This window comes from Tyto alba, unplaced genomic scaffold, assembly GCF_018691265.1.
Source record: "Tyto alba isolate M040663 unplaced genomic scaffold, T.alba_DEE_v4.0 Super-Scaffold_9, whole genome shotgun sequence".
NCBI classification, from domain to species: Eukaryota; Metazoa; Chordata; class Aves; order Strigiformes; family Tytonidae; genus Tyto; species Tyto alba.
The window spans coordinates 16,835,343-16,857,545 of record NW_024881330.1 but is presented as its reverse complement, the minus strand read 5'-3'; the positions used below and the strand labels follow the sequence as shown (position 1 = coordinate 16,857,545).

The following is a 22,203-nucleotide window of genomic DNA, read 5'->3' as shown; positions in this document are numbered from 1 at the left end:
GTCAGGGGTAGTTTTATAACAAGAACATAAACTTGGATTACTGTCCTCAAAAGTTTTCTTAAAACAAGTGAAAATGTTGATTTTTAAATTTTAACTCTGTACATATATGAACTTTCTCTCTGTATGAATATATATGTATATGCGTATCTGTGTATGTATATATAAATATTTACATATATTCTTACATATATAGAGAGTGTATATATACACACATATATATGGTCTTACACAATGCACATCAACCAGCTTTAGCATATAGCACCTTTTTCAAAATGCATAAAGTTTAAGTATAAAGTTGGTATCTCCAAAACTGGTTCTCCCTGCCTTTGAAAGCTTCTTCTTTTTTTCTTTACTACAGTTATTATTATTATTAATTTCAGGAAACTAAGAAGAGGCTGAAAATGTATAGGGTCTGCACCTGAATTCAGTGGAAGAATGAATTGCAGGGGGAAGTTATTTCTGGCGTGGTGCTTTTAAAATTAAGCTCTACAATGTTTGTATTCTAACATTATAAACAGATTTGACCATTTTTCATATTACTTTAAAACATTATTTTCTATGAGCATGAACAGTCTCTCAACGATGGAGATGAGACAAAACCTATGGAGAAAGGAAATGACAGCATAATGGAAATGGTGGCCAGAAGCCATACCACCCTGGGCTGTGAGCTCATCCGAACAGAAATGCCAAGCTGAGCAGATTTGGTCAGTGCTCCAACTTGGGATCTCTGAGGAAACCTCCGAGGTTGCTGGAGGAAGTGGTGGTGGCAACATTGTAGGTGGTACTCTCTGTTCTTGAGTCACCAGTGGGTCAATAAGATGTGTGATGGGAGAGAGCAGGATTTCCTGGAAGAGTTGTGGGCATGACGTGAAACCACGGTCACGGGTAGCAGGGATTATTTAAAGACCACCATGGATTTTGTGTGAAAGGTAGACTTGTTAACCCTGGGGTACCCATCACATTTCAGTATCAGCCTTTCATAGGTAGTTTCTCAAAGTTATTTCAATATTTGCTCCTCCTTGGGGCAGAATAAAACCAGTAGTGCAATGCCAGGCTGCTGTAGTATTCAAAAATTTCAAACTCCACAGAAACAGATTTTTACTCTAAATCCTGTCATAAACTTGAATGAGTTTTGGATCACGTCTGTAGTTCTAGCATAGAAGGACTGCAATAGGGCTAATCTGTTTTTGAAGGAGCTCCTCTCTTCATTCATTTACCGTCTGGGCAATGCTGCCTTTGCCTTTCAGCCGTAATCACCAGCCATTTCTCATGGAAGCTGTCAGGTCCTGTTGTGCTCTCATAGCAGCTTGACTCTGGATTGTTTTCCTCCCCACCCCCACTATGGTGTAGTAACACTATGACATTACATTCTCCCCAGAAACAATGACATGAATCTGATTTATAACTGGTGGTAAAACTTTATTATTCAAGTTTAGATGTAACAGACATCTTTGCTGCCTGAAGATTGTTTGCATAAGAAATACACCAAGAACATGTTTGTGAGTAGAAATGAACATGCACTATGAAAACCAAAAAACAAAACAAAACAAAGAACCCAAAACAAAACAAAACAAAAAACACATCCATGTGTTGTAAGGACAAAACATTAAGAGCCAACATTATAGAGTCAAATCAGGGCTACAAGTTTAATGATGGTTTTTAGCAACGTGAAGTCATTCTTTATGAAGTACTTTTTTTTTTTCCTTTTTTTTTTTTTTTATTTTTCCTTTTTTTCTGCTGGTGAATTTTCTATAAGCTAAATTTACAATGGCATTTTGAGATGTTTCCTTTTCTCCTGTTCTCCTTCTACATAGAGCTCAGAGGCCAAAATGATAGGAGTGGAAAACTGTGGTTGCTGTTACAGTGTTTATTCTGAGAATTTTACTTTACTAAGTGTAACCTAAAATCAAATGAAACTGGTATTTATCTGGCTGGCAGCCATTAAATAATTGTCTTTTATATTCTTAAAAAGAGGTAATTTGGGGTATACGTGATTACTCTATAGGTAGCATCTCACCAATTGCTAGCTTTCCAGAGCTGGCTGAATTAAATGAAATTGTGAGGAAGAGGGTAGGGAGGAATCCTATTCTGAGGTGAGGATGTTATGTAAATCATTCTACTTGGCCCATCTTAACTTTATAGAAAAAGTTTAGAAGGGATTTCTCACTTATCTATCACATTTTGGATACGTTGACAAATTGCTCTCTATACTTTGCCAAGTATAACTGTCTCCACAGAAGCAGAAGGAAATATATCTACCCTTCTGTCTGAACAGAAGTGAACTTCTAATCTCTTTGGCTTTTCCTGACCGGTATTAGGAATTAGCATGTTAAATCAGCCAAGAAAAATCAATACGAGAGCAAGAATGGGAAGATATTTAGACATCCTGGGCAAAAAGCAGATGGTAGCCAACATCCTTAGCACATAAAGCTGGTAGTTATGACTAGAAAGCAACACTGTCTAGTCCAAAGATGGACATGAAAGTCCATCCCTGAACTGAGTACTAACCCACCACTGCCAAATCAGGTCTCCCCATTGCACAACTACTATGTTTCAGCACCGTATACAATTTGCATCAGTCACTTCTGTCCTGCCGCCCCTCTAACTGCAAAAATAATCTCTTGCCCACAGCATGCCTCAACTTTTGGAGATGTTTCTGTTCCCTCTCTAAAACTGTCACCATGTGCAAAAGTACATTTTTTAGGCAAAACTGAGATACAAGTATCCAGTGTCCCTCCCCCTTTCTGGATGGTCCATGAAAAATTAAGAGGGAGTTTCATCAGCACAGTGGCAATGAGGTGCAAAACTTCTTTTGGAAAGCACTCTGAGTTTAGCACCTGAACGCAAACTGTGTTCTGGAAAATCTTTGTCTCCTGCTGCATTAACCTAGGGGGCAGCAGCCACGAAGTAATCGCTTAGAGACAGTCTGGTTTCCTTAAGATGCTGCATGACGGCTCCTGCTATACAGTGTCTAGGGAAACACCGTTCCTGTTCTGCAATCTGATCAATGACAGGCATCTCAAATCCTCTGGTTTTGAACCATCTACTTATTTTGTGGTCCAACTTGAGATACATTTTAAGATCTCAAACTACCACTCCTTGGTAAGAGAAGTACAACACCTTGAAGATACTGACAAATTGAGAATAAAGAACTATTCTTTCCCAGTTCAATTTTTAGTGCTGTAAGTTGATCAAAATGCAGTGGGTGCAGTAATTACTTGTGTGTGCTAACACTGGTTTCCATCTGAGAGTTATAAAATAAGATTATTATTTTTCAATGTCGGGATTTATTTTTCTTTCAATTAATATCCATTGTGAGGGAGTCTGGAAGAGGGATGGAGTCACCTCTCTTTTGTTAAGGAACAAAACTGTCCTCCTCCCACCCCAATTAAATAGAACAGGCGATGGCAAAATCCCATTTCTTACAAAGCAGAAATCTTAGAACATCTCAATATGTCATGGCAAGAACAATTAACTTTTTTCAAATTTTATCTGCACCAATTAGGTGTGCAATACTAACATTCAAAAATCTGTCTTGTTCTTTGCACTCATAAGATTTCATTTCTCCTCATCCCCAAACCCTGATATGTGTATTTCCTGTTATTGGCCTCTGCTTCTTAATTTAGCAAGAGGTGTTATGAAGTACATGGTGGTGCTCAAGTCTTACAATACGCATGTCCCCCCTAAAATATTTTTTCATGAAGATGCAGCTTCTATCAATGAAGAAGCCACAGGAACTGGTAGGTCTTATGTGAAGTCAGTCAAACCAATAACTACTGAAAACTGGCAGGCAGCTACCTTTGAGGCTGACAAAAATCACTGCTTAGTGAGTCTAACATGTTTCTTGGAAAAGCTGAAAAGGACACACACTGGACCCTGACATAACAAAACGAGGGCAATCTATTTCAGTCCCCACAGAAAAAAAAAGAAACAAAAAAATACCCAACAAAAATAAATCCACAAAAACCAAGTCAGAACTTATTATTGGAGAACAATAGTAAAAACATAACCAGACTTTGTCTGGCACTGGTATCAAGCTGGAGATTCATCTAAAAAATAGAAGAAGAAGAATGTGGCCCAATATCCTTTGCTAACCTAGAACACTATTGAAGGGTTATAGAACTCAACCATGAACAGATTGAGTGGGATTTTCCATATGCTGCTCACCAGTATAGAAGCAATGGGTGGAGCAGGAAGGAATGCAAGCCTAATTCTGAACAATAGCCTGTCTGTGCCTAACAGATCAGAGAAACTATGCAGTAATGTTTCATCTGTGTGAAAATATAACACCTAAAATACTGCAGAGGTCAGCAAGACCTTTGGTGATCAACTGTGTAAGTGCTTCTCATGCATGGTGATGTTCATGGCCGGTTGCTTTAGGCACATTATTTTTCAAAAGACTATCAAAGTGCTGAACATTTAGGCCAGTTCCTCCCTGGTTTTCCTTTTGCCAACCCCTATAAGACATTTCCTATCACCTCTCCTTTAACCTTCCACCTCCCCATTTATCTGGTTAAGTATCTTATAAGTGCACCAAATTCTAGAAGGGAGAGTGGTGAGATTCAGTAAGTTAAATACAAGAACTTTTTTTATGATGCTTTAGTTTCATTTACATGAAAATCTGAGAAAGGCGGCATGTACGTGAGATCAGAATAGGACCCTTTACATATAATCTCAAGTGAGGACTTAGTCCAGAGATATTTTTATAGAACATTTTAAAAAATAAAATGCATGAATGGAGAAATAAAAGACAACATAATATCAGAAAGACATTTTAAACTTCATTCACTGCAACATTCATGAACCAGTTGAGCTACACCTGCCATCCAACCATAAGGAACTAAGACCCTGCACTGCGAAAAAGAAACAAACCCAAACAAAACAAAAAAGCAACTGCGTAATATTGTAAAAATGGAGTGCAATGCTACTACAGAATGCAATAAAACATCAGTGCTGCATCGTCAAACAGCACTTATCAAAATAATTTCTGAAATGTTTCTTCTGAAACACAGACAAAGCAATAAAAAGAGGATATATGTTTATCATTTTAAGCATAACAATGTGAGTTAAGAGCTTAAGAATACAAAAGTACTTGGAATGAATAGTGCTACCCTTTTTTTCCTAAGTAGGCATAAAAATATTTTCATTTCCTTCTTGTTTTTCCATACCATTAATATCAACAAATTTCATTCATTTCATGTTATCGTTTACAACTTTAATGCACACACACAGAAAAAAAGATACCTACTGCAATAGAAATAGTTGCTTCATTACCTTGTTTGCTACATTTGCAAATGTAAACAGCGAGGCAGAGCCAGAACTGACTCTAATGCATGATGGAATATCTTTGTTGCATACGTACACTGTAGAAAATAATTATTCAATATGTCAGGCACCATTATTTGAAATGTAATACATTAATATTTACTAGAAAAATAAGGTTTTTTCTATTTGTTCTCCCAACTTCTTTAATGAAATAAGTTAATCTGACAGTGCATCCAGTAGCTTGTAATATCTTCTACATCCCTGTGGCAAAATAATAAACTACTGGTTGGGACACTATAATGAAAATGATTAAAGTCAGTTCTTGTACACCCTTGTAGCAAGCATGGAGGCTCGTCTAACAGCACCTTTAACCAATTATTTAATATTTAGTTATTTAGCCCTATTTCCCTGAGCAGTTATGCTGAGGAGCTTTCCCTTCATGGATAGTTTTTACAAAGCTTTAAGTATTAAAAAGTACTATGAAGACATTTAATGCTACTTAGCAAAAGCTGGTATAAGTCTACTGAAGGGATTGACTGGTATGTATAGCAATGTTAAGCCTGTGGAGAAGTAACCTTAGACTTTAAGGTTTAGAAATGTAATATATTAAAAATATATTAAAAATAAAATACAGCAGGTTACCTTGTTCTATGCAAATTTAACTCGGGAGTGTGGCTTCTGTATTAGAGACTTCACTTGCACAAAACAGTTTTTCTAGACTAACGTGTGCCAGAAAGAATGTAGTGATAAAATGGTAGCTAAAAACCAGCCGAGTCTGAGAAACATCTAGGTGAAATTGCTGCCAAAGCTTTGAGAACAAAGTGATCCTAAGGCATGTTGTAGGGCAGAAATTAGCCCAAATTAAAGAAAAGAAAATGACCTTTTAACATCTGTATATTTAACAAGTCTAGTTCTTATATACAATGTGCATATGTTCACCATACCCCTGCAGCAGTATATACACATACACATCTTTGCACTCTTGCCAGTTATGTCTCTTACACAACAGCAAAGGTATGAATTGTCCGGTAAAATTTTCTCAAGGTTATTCGCCATGATTCACTGCATTCTGGCTAGCTTTGGTGGGCCATGTCCCATATAATTATCTTCTCCCCCTTCTGGACACCATCCAACTGTTCTTTTTTTCTTGGTAACCCACTCATTTAAAAGGAAAAAAAAAAAAAAAAAAAAGAAAAAAAAAAAAAAAAAAGAAAAAAAAAAGAAAAAAGAAGAAAAAAGAAAAAAAAAAGAAAAGAACAAGGGATTTAATATTGGATAAGGCATGCTCTCTATATGAAGTGCTTTATAGGTCTTCACAAGACATTACAAGCTATTGAATTCCCATCAAGGAAACCTATTTCTGTTTAATTGTGCTAAGTGCTAAGGTTTACTCTTTAGGTTTTCCATTCTTTTCAGCTTGTGCATTGTTCCTGTGTAGGCCCCTCTGGATGTGAGTTGTGAAGTCATACTTGTCCGTGCAAAGATGCTGGCATATGCTGCACTGGAAAGGTCCACTGTCACCATGGCAACTCATATGCAAAGCATACATCACTTCATCCAGAAAGACAATGCCACAGTGCACACACTTGGTAGAAAGTTCATCTTGAGTACTTCTATCAACTTTCTCTGTTTTTACTACATTCAAGGGACCTTCATTTTTTACATTTGGTGGTGCCTTACTCTTTTCCTTGGAGGCACCATTTGCAGTTGGCCCAGGTCTGGAATGCTTTATCGCCAAATCTAGAGGAATGTCATTGTCTGATCCAACAGCTGAAAAATGAGGAGGCAGATTAAAGGTGGGATAAGGCACATAGTTTTGGCAAGGATTTGGTAGGCCAGGCACATGACTCAAGTAGTGTGGATTCCCAGGAACAGACAGCTTATATTTACTCCAGAATCTCAGCCAGTCAGCTTCACTCTGAAAGTCATTGTGTACAAACGGAAGTCCAAAAAGTGGGTACTGGTACTTTTCAATAGGGCTTCCAGGTGGTGAATAGTTTGGATGTTTCGCAGGTCTCATGTATTTTTCTATCGGGCTGCCTCTCTCTGAGCTTCCTTTCCCTTCTGATATCGATGAACTGTTTCCTGGGTCTCCAGTACTTTCCTGAGGACTTTTTATCTGAATGTGCAAAGGTTGCATCCTTTTGTGAATATCCAGAGTTTGGCTGACCAATATTGGCTGCTGAGCAGAATGGCTTTTAGTCAATGAACCTGGGGCCTCGTATTTACTGAGGCTGGGAAGCTGAATTTCTCTCTGATGACCTTCAGGTAAATGATCCTCTGACCTCCTCTCTAAGGGGCTTCCATTGACTTGTTCCTCACTGCTACCCCTCTGCTGTTTGTTTAGCTGCTCAGCCTGAAGTGCCTCTGGGTTAAGGCGCTTTCTTGTTCGTCTCCTAATGATCTGCTCACCATTGTTCTGCTTAATGATGTTTAAAGGCCTGGGAGTCTGCATGGAACACACACATAATGAACAAAAGGAAAAAAGAAAGCAACATTAAACAAATCTGCGAGACCATGCTCACGCAAATTTATCTTTTCTTTTGTGAAGAGCTATGTTACAAGAGTATTACGGGAATGACGAAATTTCAACCCAAATGCTGGTTCCTGGCCGCTCATGCTAAAAGAAAACTATGAATTGGTTTGTTTTATCACACTAAGTCAACTGCCTTAGACATGCTACACCTGTTTACTTTAAAAGGCATGAAGTATCCAAGCTGTCAAAGCATTTATTACCACTTACTCCTGAAAAATTCTGGGGGAGACATGCTAAAAGTGGGTGCTGAGAGCTGGGGATGAGGTGGGAGATCCACTAGCATTATTCTGTGTACCATGTCACCAGAGTGGGTACCAGGCAGGGGTTTGCACATATCAGACTATGCCAAGAATTAGTAACACTTACCTTCATACCCATCCCCTTCTGACATGGATATGCAAGCAAATACAGGGCTTGCTGACCACCACTGATGTCACACAGCAAAAGGGCTGCAGGTCCACTGTGGAGGTGAGTGGGATTGTGGTGTCTGGAAAGGGACTAAGAAAGATGGAGAAGAAAGCCCAGGAAAACTTATCCCATGCTCCAAAAGGTCTACCTGGGACTTTGGTCTCAATTCCCTCTCTTTCATCCCTATTGTACTTCTTTCTAAATGTTACTGATGTTGTACTACTAAGTCATGAGGGAGAGAAGGCATCCCCTGAATGTGGGAAAAAAGGGTCTGTAAATAAAAAAGTATCGCAGAAGAGGCAGAGGCAAGAACCAAGTGAGTACTTCTGTTTCCATTTACTACCTCCCCACACCAGCTCAGGGTAGGTAGACTATTTATTAGATGAGAACTGAAAATACTTTTGCGTAAAGAAAAAAAAAATAGTACAAGAAAGGACAGCAGCCAGGCCTCTTTGAAAGGCCCCTCAACAGGAAGGCAATGGTATGTGAATGAAAGATGGTGCTGTAATGTCAGTATGTGTTGCTCTACTGGGCAGATGTTAAAACAACAAAGTGATTCAGTTTGGTGTGCTGGAAGTTGCCATTTGTCTCATCCAAACGCACACAAAATCCTATTTTGGTTGGAGGCCAGAAAAGTGCCCCACACAGTATTCTACTTATATGTTTATTTGGAAATTTTCTTTTTAACATTGTTTTAAAGTGCAGATTAAATTTTGGCGTACAGTCAATATCCAAAACAATTTGTACCTTGAATGTAACAAAATTTATATATATTCATAACTTTGAATTAATATAAAAATATCCAGAGCTGGAAGAGCATTCACTCTATTATTTGTAGAGATCTAGTTTCTCTCTTGACTTGCCATCTCCCTCTCCTCTTTCACCTATTTATTTCCCTGAGGTCAGCTTATTCTTAATGGTTAACTACATTTCAGGCAGTGCAGCTACTTGTTAACTTTTACTTTATATTAAAACTCTGAATCAGAAGAAATATACACTTTGATTTAGATTCTTAATAAGCAAAATTTAAACTTAGCAGAAAAACAGCACCTGAACCAGCCTCCTCAAAGAGACCAAGGAGGCAAAATCATGTTAGATAAAACTAGAATATTTTCTCTGTAAATTCTATTCAATTCAGAATGTTGTCAGAATCAATAGCCAATTAATATGCATAAGCATATACTCTTTATTATAAACTCAGTATAATTTACTCACTTTTTTATGACAATTTTAACACTGTCATACTGACATGCTGTGTGAGAACTCACAATATGGTTGATATTGCTCTTATTAAATTTTTATTTATACACTACAGATAACCTTTCAACAGTTCAGAAATACTTTTAGTCTTACTCTTCATGCTGCAGGTATGAAGGCTAATTGTGGAAGTAGTTAGAAGAAACATCTTCATACCTGGGATTAAGGACCCTCACACGCTTGCAGCTCTGGCTCTTCAAAGTTACATGCCATTAGGAGTTAAAGGTTGTGGGTTTAACTTAAAAATTCTTCTGCATGCAAATGACTTTACTCACCTGAGTAGTCTTTAGCTTATTAAAACAGACTATTTGGTGGAGTAAAGCTACTGACATTTTCCTTATTGACAGTAATAATGTGCAGATAGAAATATTCTGTATTTGGTTTCAACTAAGGCAGACAAAAAACTTTAAGCTCTGTTCTTGATTTTCAGTGGGGCATTAAATTTAGAAAATAGTGAAAAATTCAACAAATAGTTCATTAAATTATTATGATTAGACTTTCTAAATACCATGGGCAACTGGAGTGATCTCTCCACTGGAAGATCATGTATGTCTAATCATAGAATAATATGCTGTAACTCCTCACTGAAGTAGTCTGAAGATGTGGCCAAGGAATCAGTATGGAACAAAATCTAGTTTTTTCATGACCAAGTTAGAGCTTGAGAAACAGCACCACAATAATAATGGTAAATTCCATGATTCTGGAGAGATAGAATTCTCTATCAGAAAATGTGAATATTGTGTATGTTTTTGAAGGGAACTGCATTTTTTTTCTCCAAAACTATTTTAATAATTGACCAATGAAATATTATTACATATTTCTTAACATAGTTGTCTGCATTAGAGGAGAGAAATGTGAAAAACCTGGCAAGTTTAATGTTAATGACACCTAGATAGATTGAACATTTTTGAAAACACGTTTAAAAATTATTCAAGGGTATCACCGAAATGGAAATGTGACTTATAGCAGAAATCACTACCATGTTAGTCAGTCACCACCACCTAGTAGTATCTGACAGACCATAGATTTTTCTTCCTATTAAATACATGTGGAAAAGGGACCTTAGAGATAAGTGTATTATACGCATTCTTGAGTTAATGAGGACAGTAGTTCTAGACAGTGATAATTGAATCAAAAGGGAGCTATGAAATGTGCAGATCTACTATAGGTGAATTTTACTCAGCTGTGTAGCATAATTTAGTTTAACAGGGTGCCTCACAGAAGGAAAAGGTCCTATTCCCTTTAATTTTTATAGTTTCAGACATTTACCTAATAACTGCATCATCCTAGACTCCTTAATTCAAAAACATACATGACAAATACTTATTGTAATTTTTCATTAAGAGATAGACAGGCAGACAGGCAGACAGATAAAAGAAACTTTCATCTTTCTGGTGTCAGTCTAAAGAGCATCTCTTTGCATGGGTGTCCAAAGGACACATTTGTTTGATTATTTCAGACTCCAACTTACAATGGAGTTGCTATCGTACCACAGCAGAGTGGAGGCTTAATTAAATTCTTTGTGTTAGTTTGGTCAAAGTTCAGTTGAAGATATTAATGTCAAATCTCCACTGAGTGACAGCTTATTGCCATGCTTGAACAGTGGAGCTAAAAGACAGAGTCAGCTTCTTGTTTTCAATATGCATAAAATAAAGTTTGACATTGTATTGCTAATTATTATTGTTGGGAGCATACTGTTCCTGCTGGTTCCTAAGAATTATCTGAGATATGTGTTTGAATTACAACCTGATTATTGTAGTTGTTATCTATTCAATAAGTTATGCTAATAATCACAGTAAGGTCCAACACTATAGTTTAGAAAGTATTTAAAAAAAAAAGGGAAAATGGAGGCTGTGAATGAAAGTTCTACAAATAACTGGACTGAAACATCAAATTAACATTAAAAAGTCAAACTGTCCTCCTTAAAATCTTTGTGGATGCTCACTACTGATCAATTTCCTTAAATTAGATAATATATCTAGAACTTTGAGAGATCTCCTGGAAGATGATACTTTCAGCAAGACCCAGCCAAGATGCTAGCCAGAGATCACGCATTAGTCTATCTTCTCCTGCTCAGATGCTGACTGGCTGGGTTGTTCTGGAGCTTAAAAACAGTAGTAGTTACTGACCTCAGAATGACAGCACATGGCAAACAGAGCTAAGCTTTCAGACTGGTGATGGTCTTGCTGCTTTCAAAAATTGGAATCTTTTTCTTTTTTAAGTGGGCTGGCTGAACAGGATTTTGAGTAAACAGGACTGTAATATGGTGTGTACATAAGACCAAGGGTAAAATTCACAGAAACTACTAATTGATTTAGAAGCTTATGCCTGAAATTTAAAGGGAAATAGGCATAAGCACTTGGGAGTCTTAATGCATTTGAAATATAGTTTCCAAAGTGCCTTTTTTTTTTTTTTTTTTTCTGAAAAAGTCTTAAAAAATATACACTCTGAGCCACAAGCCAGATTTCTGATTTGGGCTCTAAGCCTGAATTGTTATGTTGCCTTGGCAAACTCCCAAAGGCTGCCTCAGTTTCTATTTCTGAAAAATAGTAACACTTCTTAACTTCATGGGAATGTTGTAAAAAATAATTAATTAGAGTCAAATCTTGGTCATCTGACTCTTCCATGTGCTTCTATTAGAGATAACATTTAACTAGTGGGTCCTAACCTAAAAGATTCTGAGCATTTTGGCACTGATCCAAGGAAACACTTAAGCATGGCTTTTCTGGATCTGGACCAGAGCATTCAACATCTTTCAGGATCAAGTCAAGTGTCTGTAAGATGAAAAGCAATAGAGACAGTCCATGATTATTACTTATTCCCTGACTGATCCTGAGGGATGGTGAATCTTCTTCTCACCAAGTGATAAATGCCATCAAATGAGTAGCTTCCTTGCTGAGTTATCTCAGAATCCTCCAGCATGACTATAAGAACTGTAGGAAAAACCCCCAAATTACCCACCACTCCATATCTCCAGGAAATTTACTGTCAAGAATAAAGGGGGGAAGAGAAGTGAAAGAAAACAAAAACCACATCAAGGGGTATTTTTGATGTAGATATGATATCTAACCTCAGTAATTTATTTATTTTTTTATTGTGAACATGAGGGTTCTTGAATTTAGAGAGCTTTCATCACAACATATTGTATGCCTTTAAATGGAATTCCCAGAAAAGAAATATTTTTCCCCTTATTTTGTATCAAAATAATTAAATGCATCACTGGTGATCTCAAACACGTCTACCCACAGCATCCCAGCCTGTTTCATAATGAATCACATCTGATCCCAAAGTGACCATACTGCAAAACCCTGTTAGGAAATTAACTGCAGGCCAGGGAGTGGTACTAATCACACAACCAGACAAGACCACAGCTGCCCAGCTTAGCTGTATAACCCCTTTTTTTCTGAACAAACCAGTAAGTTCTTCCTACCGAGTGAAGCTTCTGGTAGAGGCCACACGCATTGCATACATATCCACCATTTGCATTCTTTCGCCAGAGAGAGGTCTTTGTGGTCAGGCAATTGGCACAAAAAACACCCGAGCCTCTACGTCTCTGAAATAGAGAAGAAAAAGAAAAAAAAAAAAAAAAACACAGAAAAAAAACAGGTCAGAGGTGAGTCACATGAGCTGCGGAGTTAGGACAAATCAATACAGGAGTTTTGTCTTTAGACTGGCAACAATGACAGTATAAAACCACACTGCCCATAATGAGGTCAGGTTCAATTGTGCTTAATAGGCACCACTGATTTTCATTATAATTAACCCTAGAGTGATGGATGAGGTGTGTGAAACACCAAAGCCTTTTCAGAATAACAGCTTTAACTTTTTGAACTTCAGGTTTTGTGCATTTAATGATGGTTTCTAATCAGCAAATTCTGAAAAATCCCTCTGGAAGCTGACAGAGAACATTCTGAAAACTCCTCTTGGTTTGTTCACCACATTTCACAACAGATTATTTCTTTTTAGTTTGCTCAATTTTAAAGTGTGATCAGTAACAACAATTCTGAAACACCACCACTTCGATTCATTATAGTTTGTATCTGCGTCATACTAATTCCTTTAACAGAGATTATACTTCATTAATTGAATACATGTTCCAGTCTTTCCCACTTACTTCTGAAATCAGTATAAGCTACCATATACTTCCCACAGTGCACTATGAATGAGGAGTAACCTCTGCCAAACAAATAAAAGTACAGTATTATTAATGATACCTCTTTTGAACTTCACCCAAAACCCCAGAAAATACTGTCTCATCGATGGACATATTTATTTATTTTATTTTAGTCAGGCAAAGAAAGGCACAGTACAACTTTCCTAAATACAGATTGATTTTTAACCAGACTGAGCTGTGCATTCAACAGCTTTCATAATGATCCAGGAATATTTAAAAGTAGACATATTTATGAGTATTCCTTGTTAAATTCTTTCTACGGAGTAATGATTTCATTAAACTTCTCATTTAAACAAAAATCAGGCTGTGTTTGTGGGCACAAATACTAATAAGCAGGAAATGGAATTCTTTTGTTGAAAAGAAATCTGAATTTCAACTCTGTTCCCCTTTTGCAAAGGAAAAAAGTCAATTAGAAACCTTCAGCATTTCAGATAAGAAAGGGAAAAACAGCCTGGGTGAAAACTAATTTTATTATAAATTAAAAATTACTAACATTGTAAGTAAAAATTTCAGGGTTTCATAAAATTTAAGTAATTTATTTAACTTTAGTCCATACTGTAGAAGACTGGTGTTCATGCCAAAAAAATACAATGGTTATAATTGTACTCTGATACATTTCAAATGGAAAGCTTTCTGCAGACATAATTTTGGCTTCAAGACTGGAACACTTTCTTGGCATTGAAAGGGCATTTGATTCATCGGGTGTTTCACAATGTATCACTAAAAAGACCTGGTGAGCAGCCAGTTCCCTATAGGGTAATTTTTCCATCCAGATGCAAGTGCTATCAGAGGCCCTCGTCAGCTAAACTAATTATGATCTTGCATTTGCTGATGCCTGCTCACTCTAACGTTCGACATCCTCCATTAATCATCAATACAAGGAAAATGAATGAAACGTAAAGAAACGAGGGCTGGTAAGCTGCACAGCTATAAAAATCTGAAATGAGTGCAATAATTTAACAAGATTGGGGAAATGTTTTTAGTGAGCACAAAGTCAGGCTAACAATTGCCCTTTTAAACCAAGAACACAATTTCATTAGTACAGCAGGTTATGGTACTTTATAGCGATACACTAAAATCGAGATTGTCGTCAAGATAATCTCTCTCTCACCCCCTTACATTGCCCCCTACTTTGTCTCTTAAATCAGAATCAGTAATGTACTACGTTTTTCTCAATTTGGCTAAGGGGAGAACTAAATGGTAGTTGATGTCCTTCAGCAAACATCTAGCTAGTTTTGTATAAGAGACGCAGCTCACTCTGGGAAGGCGCACTCGTTCACAAGTAAATTGAAGCTCCCAATTCTTTCTGTGGTTGCATATCCTTGCCCAACTTCACCTGGCTGCTGAAATATTTTCCTTAAGAGTACAATAAAACTTCACTGAACTAACCACAGTTTGGTCCACTTGAAGGGCGAGAAGTTTCCAAGCGGAAATGACTGTATATGGCCAGGATTCAGATACAACTGCAGAACTGTTCCTTTCCATTCCTACTTCTTGTCTGCTGGCCTATGGCTTCTTGGTATGGTGTATTAACCAAGTGAAGTCTTAAGCTGAGTCAGTCTTTCCACCCTTTCATTTCTGTTTGTGTTCCTTGAGTTTGGGAAATACCCTCTACAAAGTCATGAAAGACTTTTAAAATATATAGAGAGTGATCTAGTTTATACGCTGCATTTGTACACATCTGAATGGTGACACAAGGTGTAATAACACCGAAATCTTCATTGAATGCTATGGAGCTAGTATATCTTTAAAATACTGACAAAAGTAACTCATTTTTTCTCTCTTTTTTAAAGAAATATGTGATTCAAACTGGACATTAGTTGCAATGAAATCATACAATGACTACAGATTACAACAATATACAAAATACCTATTAGTAGCTACATGTATCAGAAACCTATACCTGTGCTTATTTAGTACTTAACAAAGTATTTATCTGTTAAAAATTTCAAAGTAGTCCAGCTAAACTTCCTCCCCTAAATTTAACACAAAGTGTGTAAATTCATCTTACATGCTGTTCTAAGCACTGCATCTTATCTTTCTTTACCTTCTCTTATTTCTGTATTATTTAAGGACCTTACCAGATGAGTAGCAATGATTGTTTCAATACCTAAGTGTTTCAACATAGATTAAATACTCTAATAAATTGAAAATTAAACCAACTCTGGAAAAACTTCAATTCTGTTACTTTGTTGAGCTTTTTGGTAATGAAACAGCTTTTTATACTGGGGACACAAAGCTTTAGAATGGTTTTCCTGGGGTGAAACAGGACTGTGTCAGAATTGGACTAAACATTCTTGACTCCCTGATCCCACTAACCACAGAATGGACCCGCTTGTCAAAATACACCTGAGAAATTCTGATGATGTCTGCAAGAAAAAATGGAGGCTATTTTTAAAAGCCTACAATGCTTGCAGACCTCTTCTCTTAAGCCAATACCATTTCTTGAAAAAAAGCAAAAAGAACAAAAAAAACCCTCAAAAACCTGGACCATTACTTCCCATATACCAAGTTTTACAAAAGTTATTGGCTGACAGAAATAATCTTTTTCTGTGTGTTAAATGTTAATTAGTGATGATACTTCCTCTGCGTGAGTCTGTTTGGCTTTGCATACTAAGCATTTGTACTAATCAATAATAATGGCCAATATTGCTGGTTTTCTAGGTAGTCTTGCAAAGGAACAGGAACTTGAACTCCAATCCAGCAAAGTCTGTGCAACAGCTATGGCCCACAGCCTCCATAAATCCCAGCCGTGCTCAAGTGTTCTGCTAAGCACCGCCCTAGCCAGCATTTTCAAGATATACATTATGGAACCTTTTGCTCTTTTTCAAATGTGAACACACATTTATCATAGTTAATCTCTTAAGATCAGCCCAGAAAAGGTAAGTCAACATAACTAGTCATGGGAGGGTTTGAGTCACAAATAAAAAGGTTTCAGTCTGCGATCAATGTCACTAGTACTAGCTGGAGCTATCCATGAAAATTTCCTGTACATCCTTGGGAGAATAAGCAAAAAGGTCTAAATAACTAAAATATGTATCTGCTAAGTCAAGCTTTAATCATCTGGAGCCTTATAACCACTACGTTACACTCACAAATCCTGAAGGGGCCAGTGCAACGAAGAGCCCGTCTCTATTTCCATTCCAGTTCCTAGGTCTGAACGTTTAATATCACGGTTGTCTCAAACCACATTGGGCTGAAACTTGGCACATGTTTTTGTCAGCCCAGATGTAACTTTTTTTTTTTTTTCTTTTAGTTTTTGGTACTGAAAACTTTATTTAAATCACTTCAGCTGTTTATAATTTGGAGACTGGCCAAAACTTGGGAGGGCGGGGGGCAGAGGAGATTTCAAGATTTTCAGATAACTTTCTAACAAATCTACAGTCATAGTGGCTTTACTCTGGGGAAAAAAAGTATGCACACATTTTAGTATTTTAGTAGTAGCAAAGCAACAAGTGGATTATTATTTTTATGTAGCTAAGCTATGAAAGTTTGTAATTATTCACTGAACATGTCTCGCAGATCTCTCCACTAACTGTTTTCCCTCAGTAAGAAGCATGCTGAAAGCATGTAATTGCATAACAACCCTGGATATGCAGAGTATTTACTCACATTTTTTATGGTTTCATATCTTGACCATTTCAAATTGAACAAGTCTGAAACTTGGTATATACATCATCAAGCCCGAATGACTATTTTTTTTTTAACTCCTTAAATGATTTTCACTAGTTACCAATACTTCACTAAAACAAGGAAATTATTAGTAGTGCTTTCTGCTAAGCAATAAACCAGTAGAGAATGCCGTAACAAATAATTCACTCAGACATCTTTACAGGATCAGGCCCTTCTTTTTCATAAAAACTGCTTTTCTTTCTAAAAAGATGATCCCACAGTTTATACAATTTCAAACTTTGAAGCCATGTAGAAGCATCATGACACTGCACAGTTATACAAAAATATTTAAAAATGTACTGAACTTTCAGTTATTATTTCAATGGAACTTCATGTAGCAAAATACATATCGTACAAGCACAGCCAAAAACACTGCTCAGGAACTGTGTCTTTTTAGCTAGCTAGACTAAGCAATGATGCCTGACACTCTGCTAGTGCCAAATACATCCTGTTTTCAAAATTTCTGCTAGAAGATGCTTTTAGAAACTCAAATAGGCTCCACAAGCGTCAGCCAAGTATTTTTCTTACATCACGCTCTTGCTTTTGGACACAACAAAACTCGTCTTTTTGCTGATTACTTTCACTTCCCCATCACAAAACGACAATATGATGAAGCCTGTGTGTATTGTTTTTACAATCTCTGGCTTTCCTATCATGTCAGAAACAGAACACGTTGTAATCATGGCTCCAGAACACGAGGTGCATGGAAATCATAAATGTTACCCAAGAATAAGCATATGCCTGACCTATTTCCAATGACAAAGTTGGGGACTACAACCATACATGCCTCATTGAAAAAAAGGTAAAACGCTGGCTGTGGATGCTCTCTGGCAACATGGGAGGTCCAAAAGGGGAGCACCAGGAAACCGGCAGGTGCCCAGTTCAGTCTGAGCCAGGTGACCCCCTGTGGAGAGGATCAATTGTAAGCAGCTGGTCTCATACCTATAATCGTTGGGCTGCTACCACACAGCTCAGAAAAACAGTATAATGCACTCATGGTTATATCTGTATATGTTGCATTGGCACTGCCATGAGTGTGTAGGAGTTTCTTGTTTCACACCTGCTTGGTCTTTCCAGGTATTGTCCTCCTTATAAGAGGAGGTATTTAGTTCTCTTGGGTTTTAGTGAGGCTCAGATTAATTGAAGTTTAAAACCTGGGCAGCAAGGCATCATCGGGATATTGGAGTAAGAGCTACTTTATGCTGTTTAGGATGGGAAAAGAATCTTTCAGCCCTCATTTCTTTTGGCTGGAGAGGCACTCAGAACTTTCTGAATGTGTTTAATCAAAACTACTTTCTCTCTCAACTATGAAACAGCCACAACTATGTTTCTGTAAAGTTTCACATTTTAAAATTTTAGTTGCTTTTTCTGTAACTATGTCTAAATTAAAAAGGAAGTCATTGGGTTTTCTTCCCCTTATAACTTGGACAGTTTTCAGGAATAGACCAGGCCCAGCAAATTTTCATCCCCAAAGCGTAAGTTGTCAGAAAAAGTGAAACACATAAAGCAGAGCGTTAAAGTAGAAGTTGTTTTCAACCTTAACTATGAGTTAACAGATGCCTCTTGAAGTCAATTTAATGTGCCAAATCCAAACTCTTCATCTAAGTCATTTTCAAGAACAATTACGTTAAAGAGCTGTATTTGAAAGACGCATAAGAAAGAGGTTAGGAAAGGCAAGGTAGGAAGAAAGTAAAAATGCCAAGAGGAAAGTTAAAATTACACACCTAATTCATATAAAAAGTTTAGAGGAATTTTTAATGGTCTATTGTGACAGTATCTTTTTATGATATATGCTGTATTACAAACTTTTAATGACAGGAATCAGGGGGGTTTTAGAGAGGGAAAAACCCCTAGGCAGTAAATTAAACATTACTGCTAGCACAGCCTTTCAGAATCCTACCCCTGATCCCTTAGGGAGAATAAATATTTTAATGTGCATGTAAACTGCAATTATTTTTTATCAGCAGCAAAAATGCAGATGAGTAGATTCTGTCCCAGCATTTGAAGCCTTTCCCTGTATTCTGTAAAGCTACCTTTGAGACAGCAGCATTCACTGCTCAAAAAAAAAAAAAAAAAAAAAACCAAACACCTCCCAAAACAGGCAGTGAACTACAATCACTTTGTGTCTTACTAAGCAAGAATTTACTAAGATATTAGTTTCGGATGTCATGGTTGCTACCAAAGTAACATAAGGGCTGATAAAAATCAATGATTAAATTAAGAAAAGCATAGCTATGCATAGAAGCCACTAAACTACTTGCTGTTGCATCTCGTTGCTGCTGTCACCTGCTCACCTTTATTTCCTCCCCCAAGCTACAGCTGACCCAACCTTTGCCACTGTGCTGGAAGGGAACTGGCTTTGGATATCCACCTTCAGCCAGAGCCTGAGCTCCACTCATCATGTTAAGAGCCACATGCAAGTATGGGATCACACAAATAATCACAATACAATTTACAATGATTTATCAATTTCAATTCATTTGATCACTTATCGGTGAAAATTACGTAGTTCACAGTTTATCTCCTTGTTAATCTGAACAGGGATGGAAGGTAATTTTACAGTTTCCCTCTCAAGATCTGCAGTGGCACAAACATGAAACAGTAAAACTTTTTCTGCAGGTTAGACTTCCTTGCCACAGGTAGTGGCAGTTGATTTTTAAACACTGTGTGTGAAAAATATATGATCTTCTGTTGGGCCAAATACATATAAACAGACTAAATAAATATACATATTTATGGTACAAGGCATTTGTAATGAACACTGAGTAATATCTTCTGGTGGAACTGTATGTTAATCTGGTTTGCAAAGAGTTAAATATTTCCTTAATCATTCTACACAAAGTATGATTTTTTAGAAAGTGGTTTCCTTCAACCACATTTTACTAGATATAATGTATTTTTAAGGTATTATCCTTCAACTTGCACAAGCTGATCATCCTTTACTCTCTTCTAGTGCTTTGAACAGCTGCTACCATACTACCGTATGATCTCGCTTCTGGTGTATTTTGCCACTGACTACCAGCAGTACAACACAGACTTCCATGGAGGCAACCTGAAAATTAATTTTAAAAGTTTTAATGACACCAATAGCAAAAAAAAAAAAAAAAAAAAAAGCAACCTGGAAACCTGCATTTCCCACACAATAATGATGTCATTTTGCAGCAACTGAAACCTATTCAAGAGGAATAGAAATTCTGTCTCCAATAACTCACTGAGTCAATTACACAGGAAAGTACTGTAATGGGCTGTCCCCCGTCAAACAGCTCACGTACACGACTTCCTTCTCAATTACCAACTTGTCTGCATTGCCATCTGTAAAAACGAACACATACCTTGTGCTGCCAGTTTCTGCTCTTGCACTTCCATTAGTGGAACTGGCTGCAGCTGCTCAAGAAGAAAGCCCTGATTGTCTTTGTTTTCCCCCAATGTAGCACCATTTTTCTCCCTTCCTCCTATACATCGACTCAAGGTAACATGTTATCTCTGCTGAGGTGTACTTGTGAGCATTTAAACTACAGTCCATCTAAATCTGTGTCCTGTTTTCTTTTTGCAGTTTATCACCTAACACAGTCAAAAGCTGTCAGCAGTATCTTTCATCATCTTCACCAGATTTATGACGTTAGTATCATAACAGGTTTTATCAGTCCTTTTTAGGAACTGCTGTAAAAATTGCTAAGTTTCTGGCTAGAAGTCTTCCCACTTTTCTAAATCTGCTTGACCACTCAGGAATTTTTAAAGCAGTACTTATATGAAGCAATCGAAAATAAGATTAATAAAAGGAATCCAATTTAGGAATAATACTATTCCCTACAAAAAATGGCTAGGTAGATGCATTAGTGTGCATAAACAGGACAGAGAGAGCCCGGTTTGGGAACTGCAGTCCTCGCCCCTAAACCGTTCTCCACTAACACTTTGCTGAAACAGATTCACGTAGCAGTTCCGACACTGAATGGCTGCCTGAAAACTCAGTGCTCGTACACACAGATCGCTGCTCTTTCCTGAACGCCGTGTGCTTCCAAACAAGCTCAGCCATTGTTAGAGAACAAATCTAAGTCGTTATGAATTTCTTGGATTTTTTCAAATTAGAAACACAACACAGACAGTATAAAATGTACAAAATTAGACTACTCTTCTGATCAGTAACTGGATAAAAGTAGTACCCTCAGAACTAAGCACACTGAAAGAGACATCAAGAAAACTGGAAATGCTTCTAACTCTTTCATTTCTTGGCACAAGTCAAAAATATCCAAGCCCTGCCGTCTCAAACAGGGAATCTAAATCATTAGTTAGACTATGCTATAAACAGAAGTGTTTTCTGAGATAAAGAGCCAGTTATGAAGGTACCTAAACATGGAATTAGGTGCTTAAGTTTAGGCATCAATACCGGAGGGTTTATGTTCAAGAAGGCACCCCACATATCCCTTCTTTCATGAAGTAATCTCACTCATCAAATGAACAGACAAAACCAGAGCAAGATACGTCCGTATTTCCTTAAACACCCTTAATTTTGACATGGTAGAAGAACCAGACTGTTTTTGCAGATCTCAGCTAAGAGCCAGTATGTAACTCTACGTGTGACAGTAATTGAGGGTCCCAATCCCACAAGTGCTCTTCTGTAAGCATGAGCGCAAAGCTGCTGGAGTCTCAGCTTCTGGCATCCGTTCCCACTTCCACAGAAATCAGATGGGCAAAATTAAGTTTTGAGGAAAAAAAAAAAATCACAGACATTTAAAAAACATTCCCTGACCTTATTAAAGTCCACGTGATCTCTATTTATATAGAAAATGGCTCAGAAAGCCAGCAGCTGAGAGGAGGAACTCTCATTTGTAGATTTTGGCTGAGAGCTGCCAAAATCAGCAGGGGAAAGGCTCCTTAGGGTAAAAATTTCAAA

At 37.3% G+C, this 22,203-nt stretch overlaps 1 protein-coding gene across 12 annotated transcripts in view; it reads right to left on the bottom strand.

Annotated features, from left to right (window-relative positions):
• Window positions 1–1,398: 1,398 nt before the first annotated feature.
• Window positions 1,399–22,203, bottom strand: part of TRPS1 (transcriptional repressor GATA binding 1) — a 245,206-nt gene continuing 224,401 nt past the window's right edge. For all 12 annotated transcript variants that reach the window (XM_032993547.2, XM_032993549.2, XM_042785749.1 and 9 more), the window contains 2 exons: window positions 12,897–13,019; window positions 1,399–7,714 (listed from right to left, as the gene is read on the bottom strand). In XM_032993547.2, coding sequence (XP_032849438.1) covers window positions 6,653–7,714; window positions 12,897–13,019 — 1,185 coding nt within the window. In that variant the 3' untranslated portion in view covers window positions 1,399–6,652. The remainder of the gene's footprint in view (window positions 7,715–12,896; window positions 13,020–22,203) is intronic.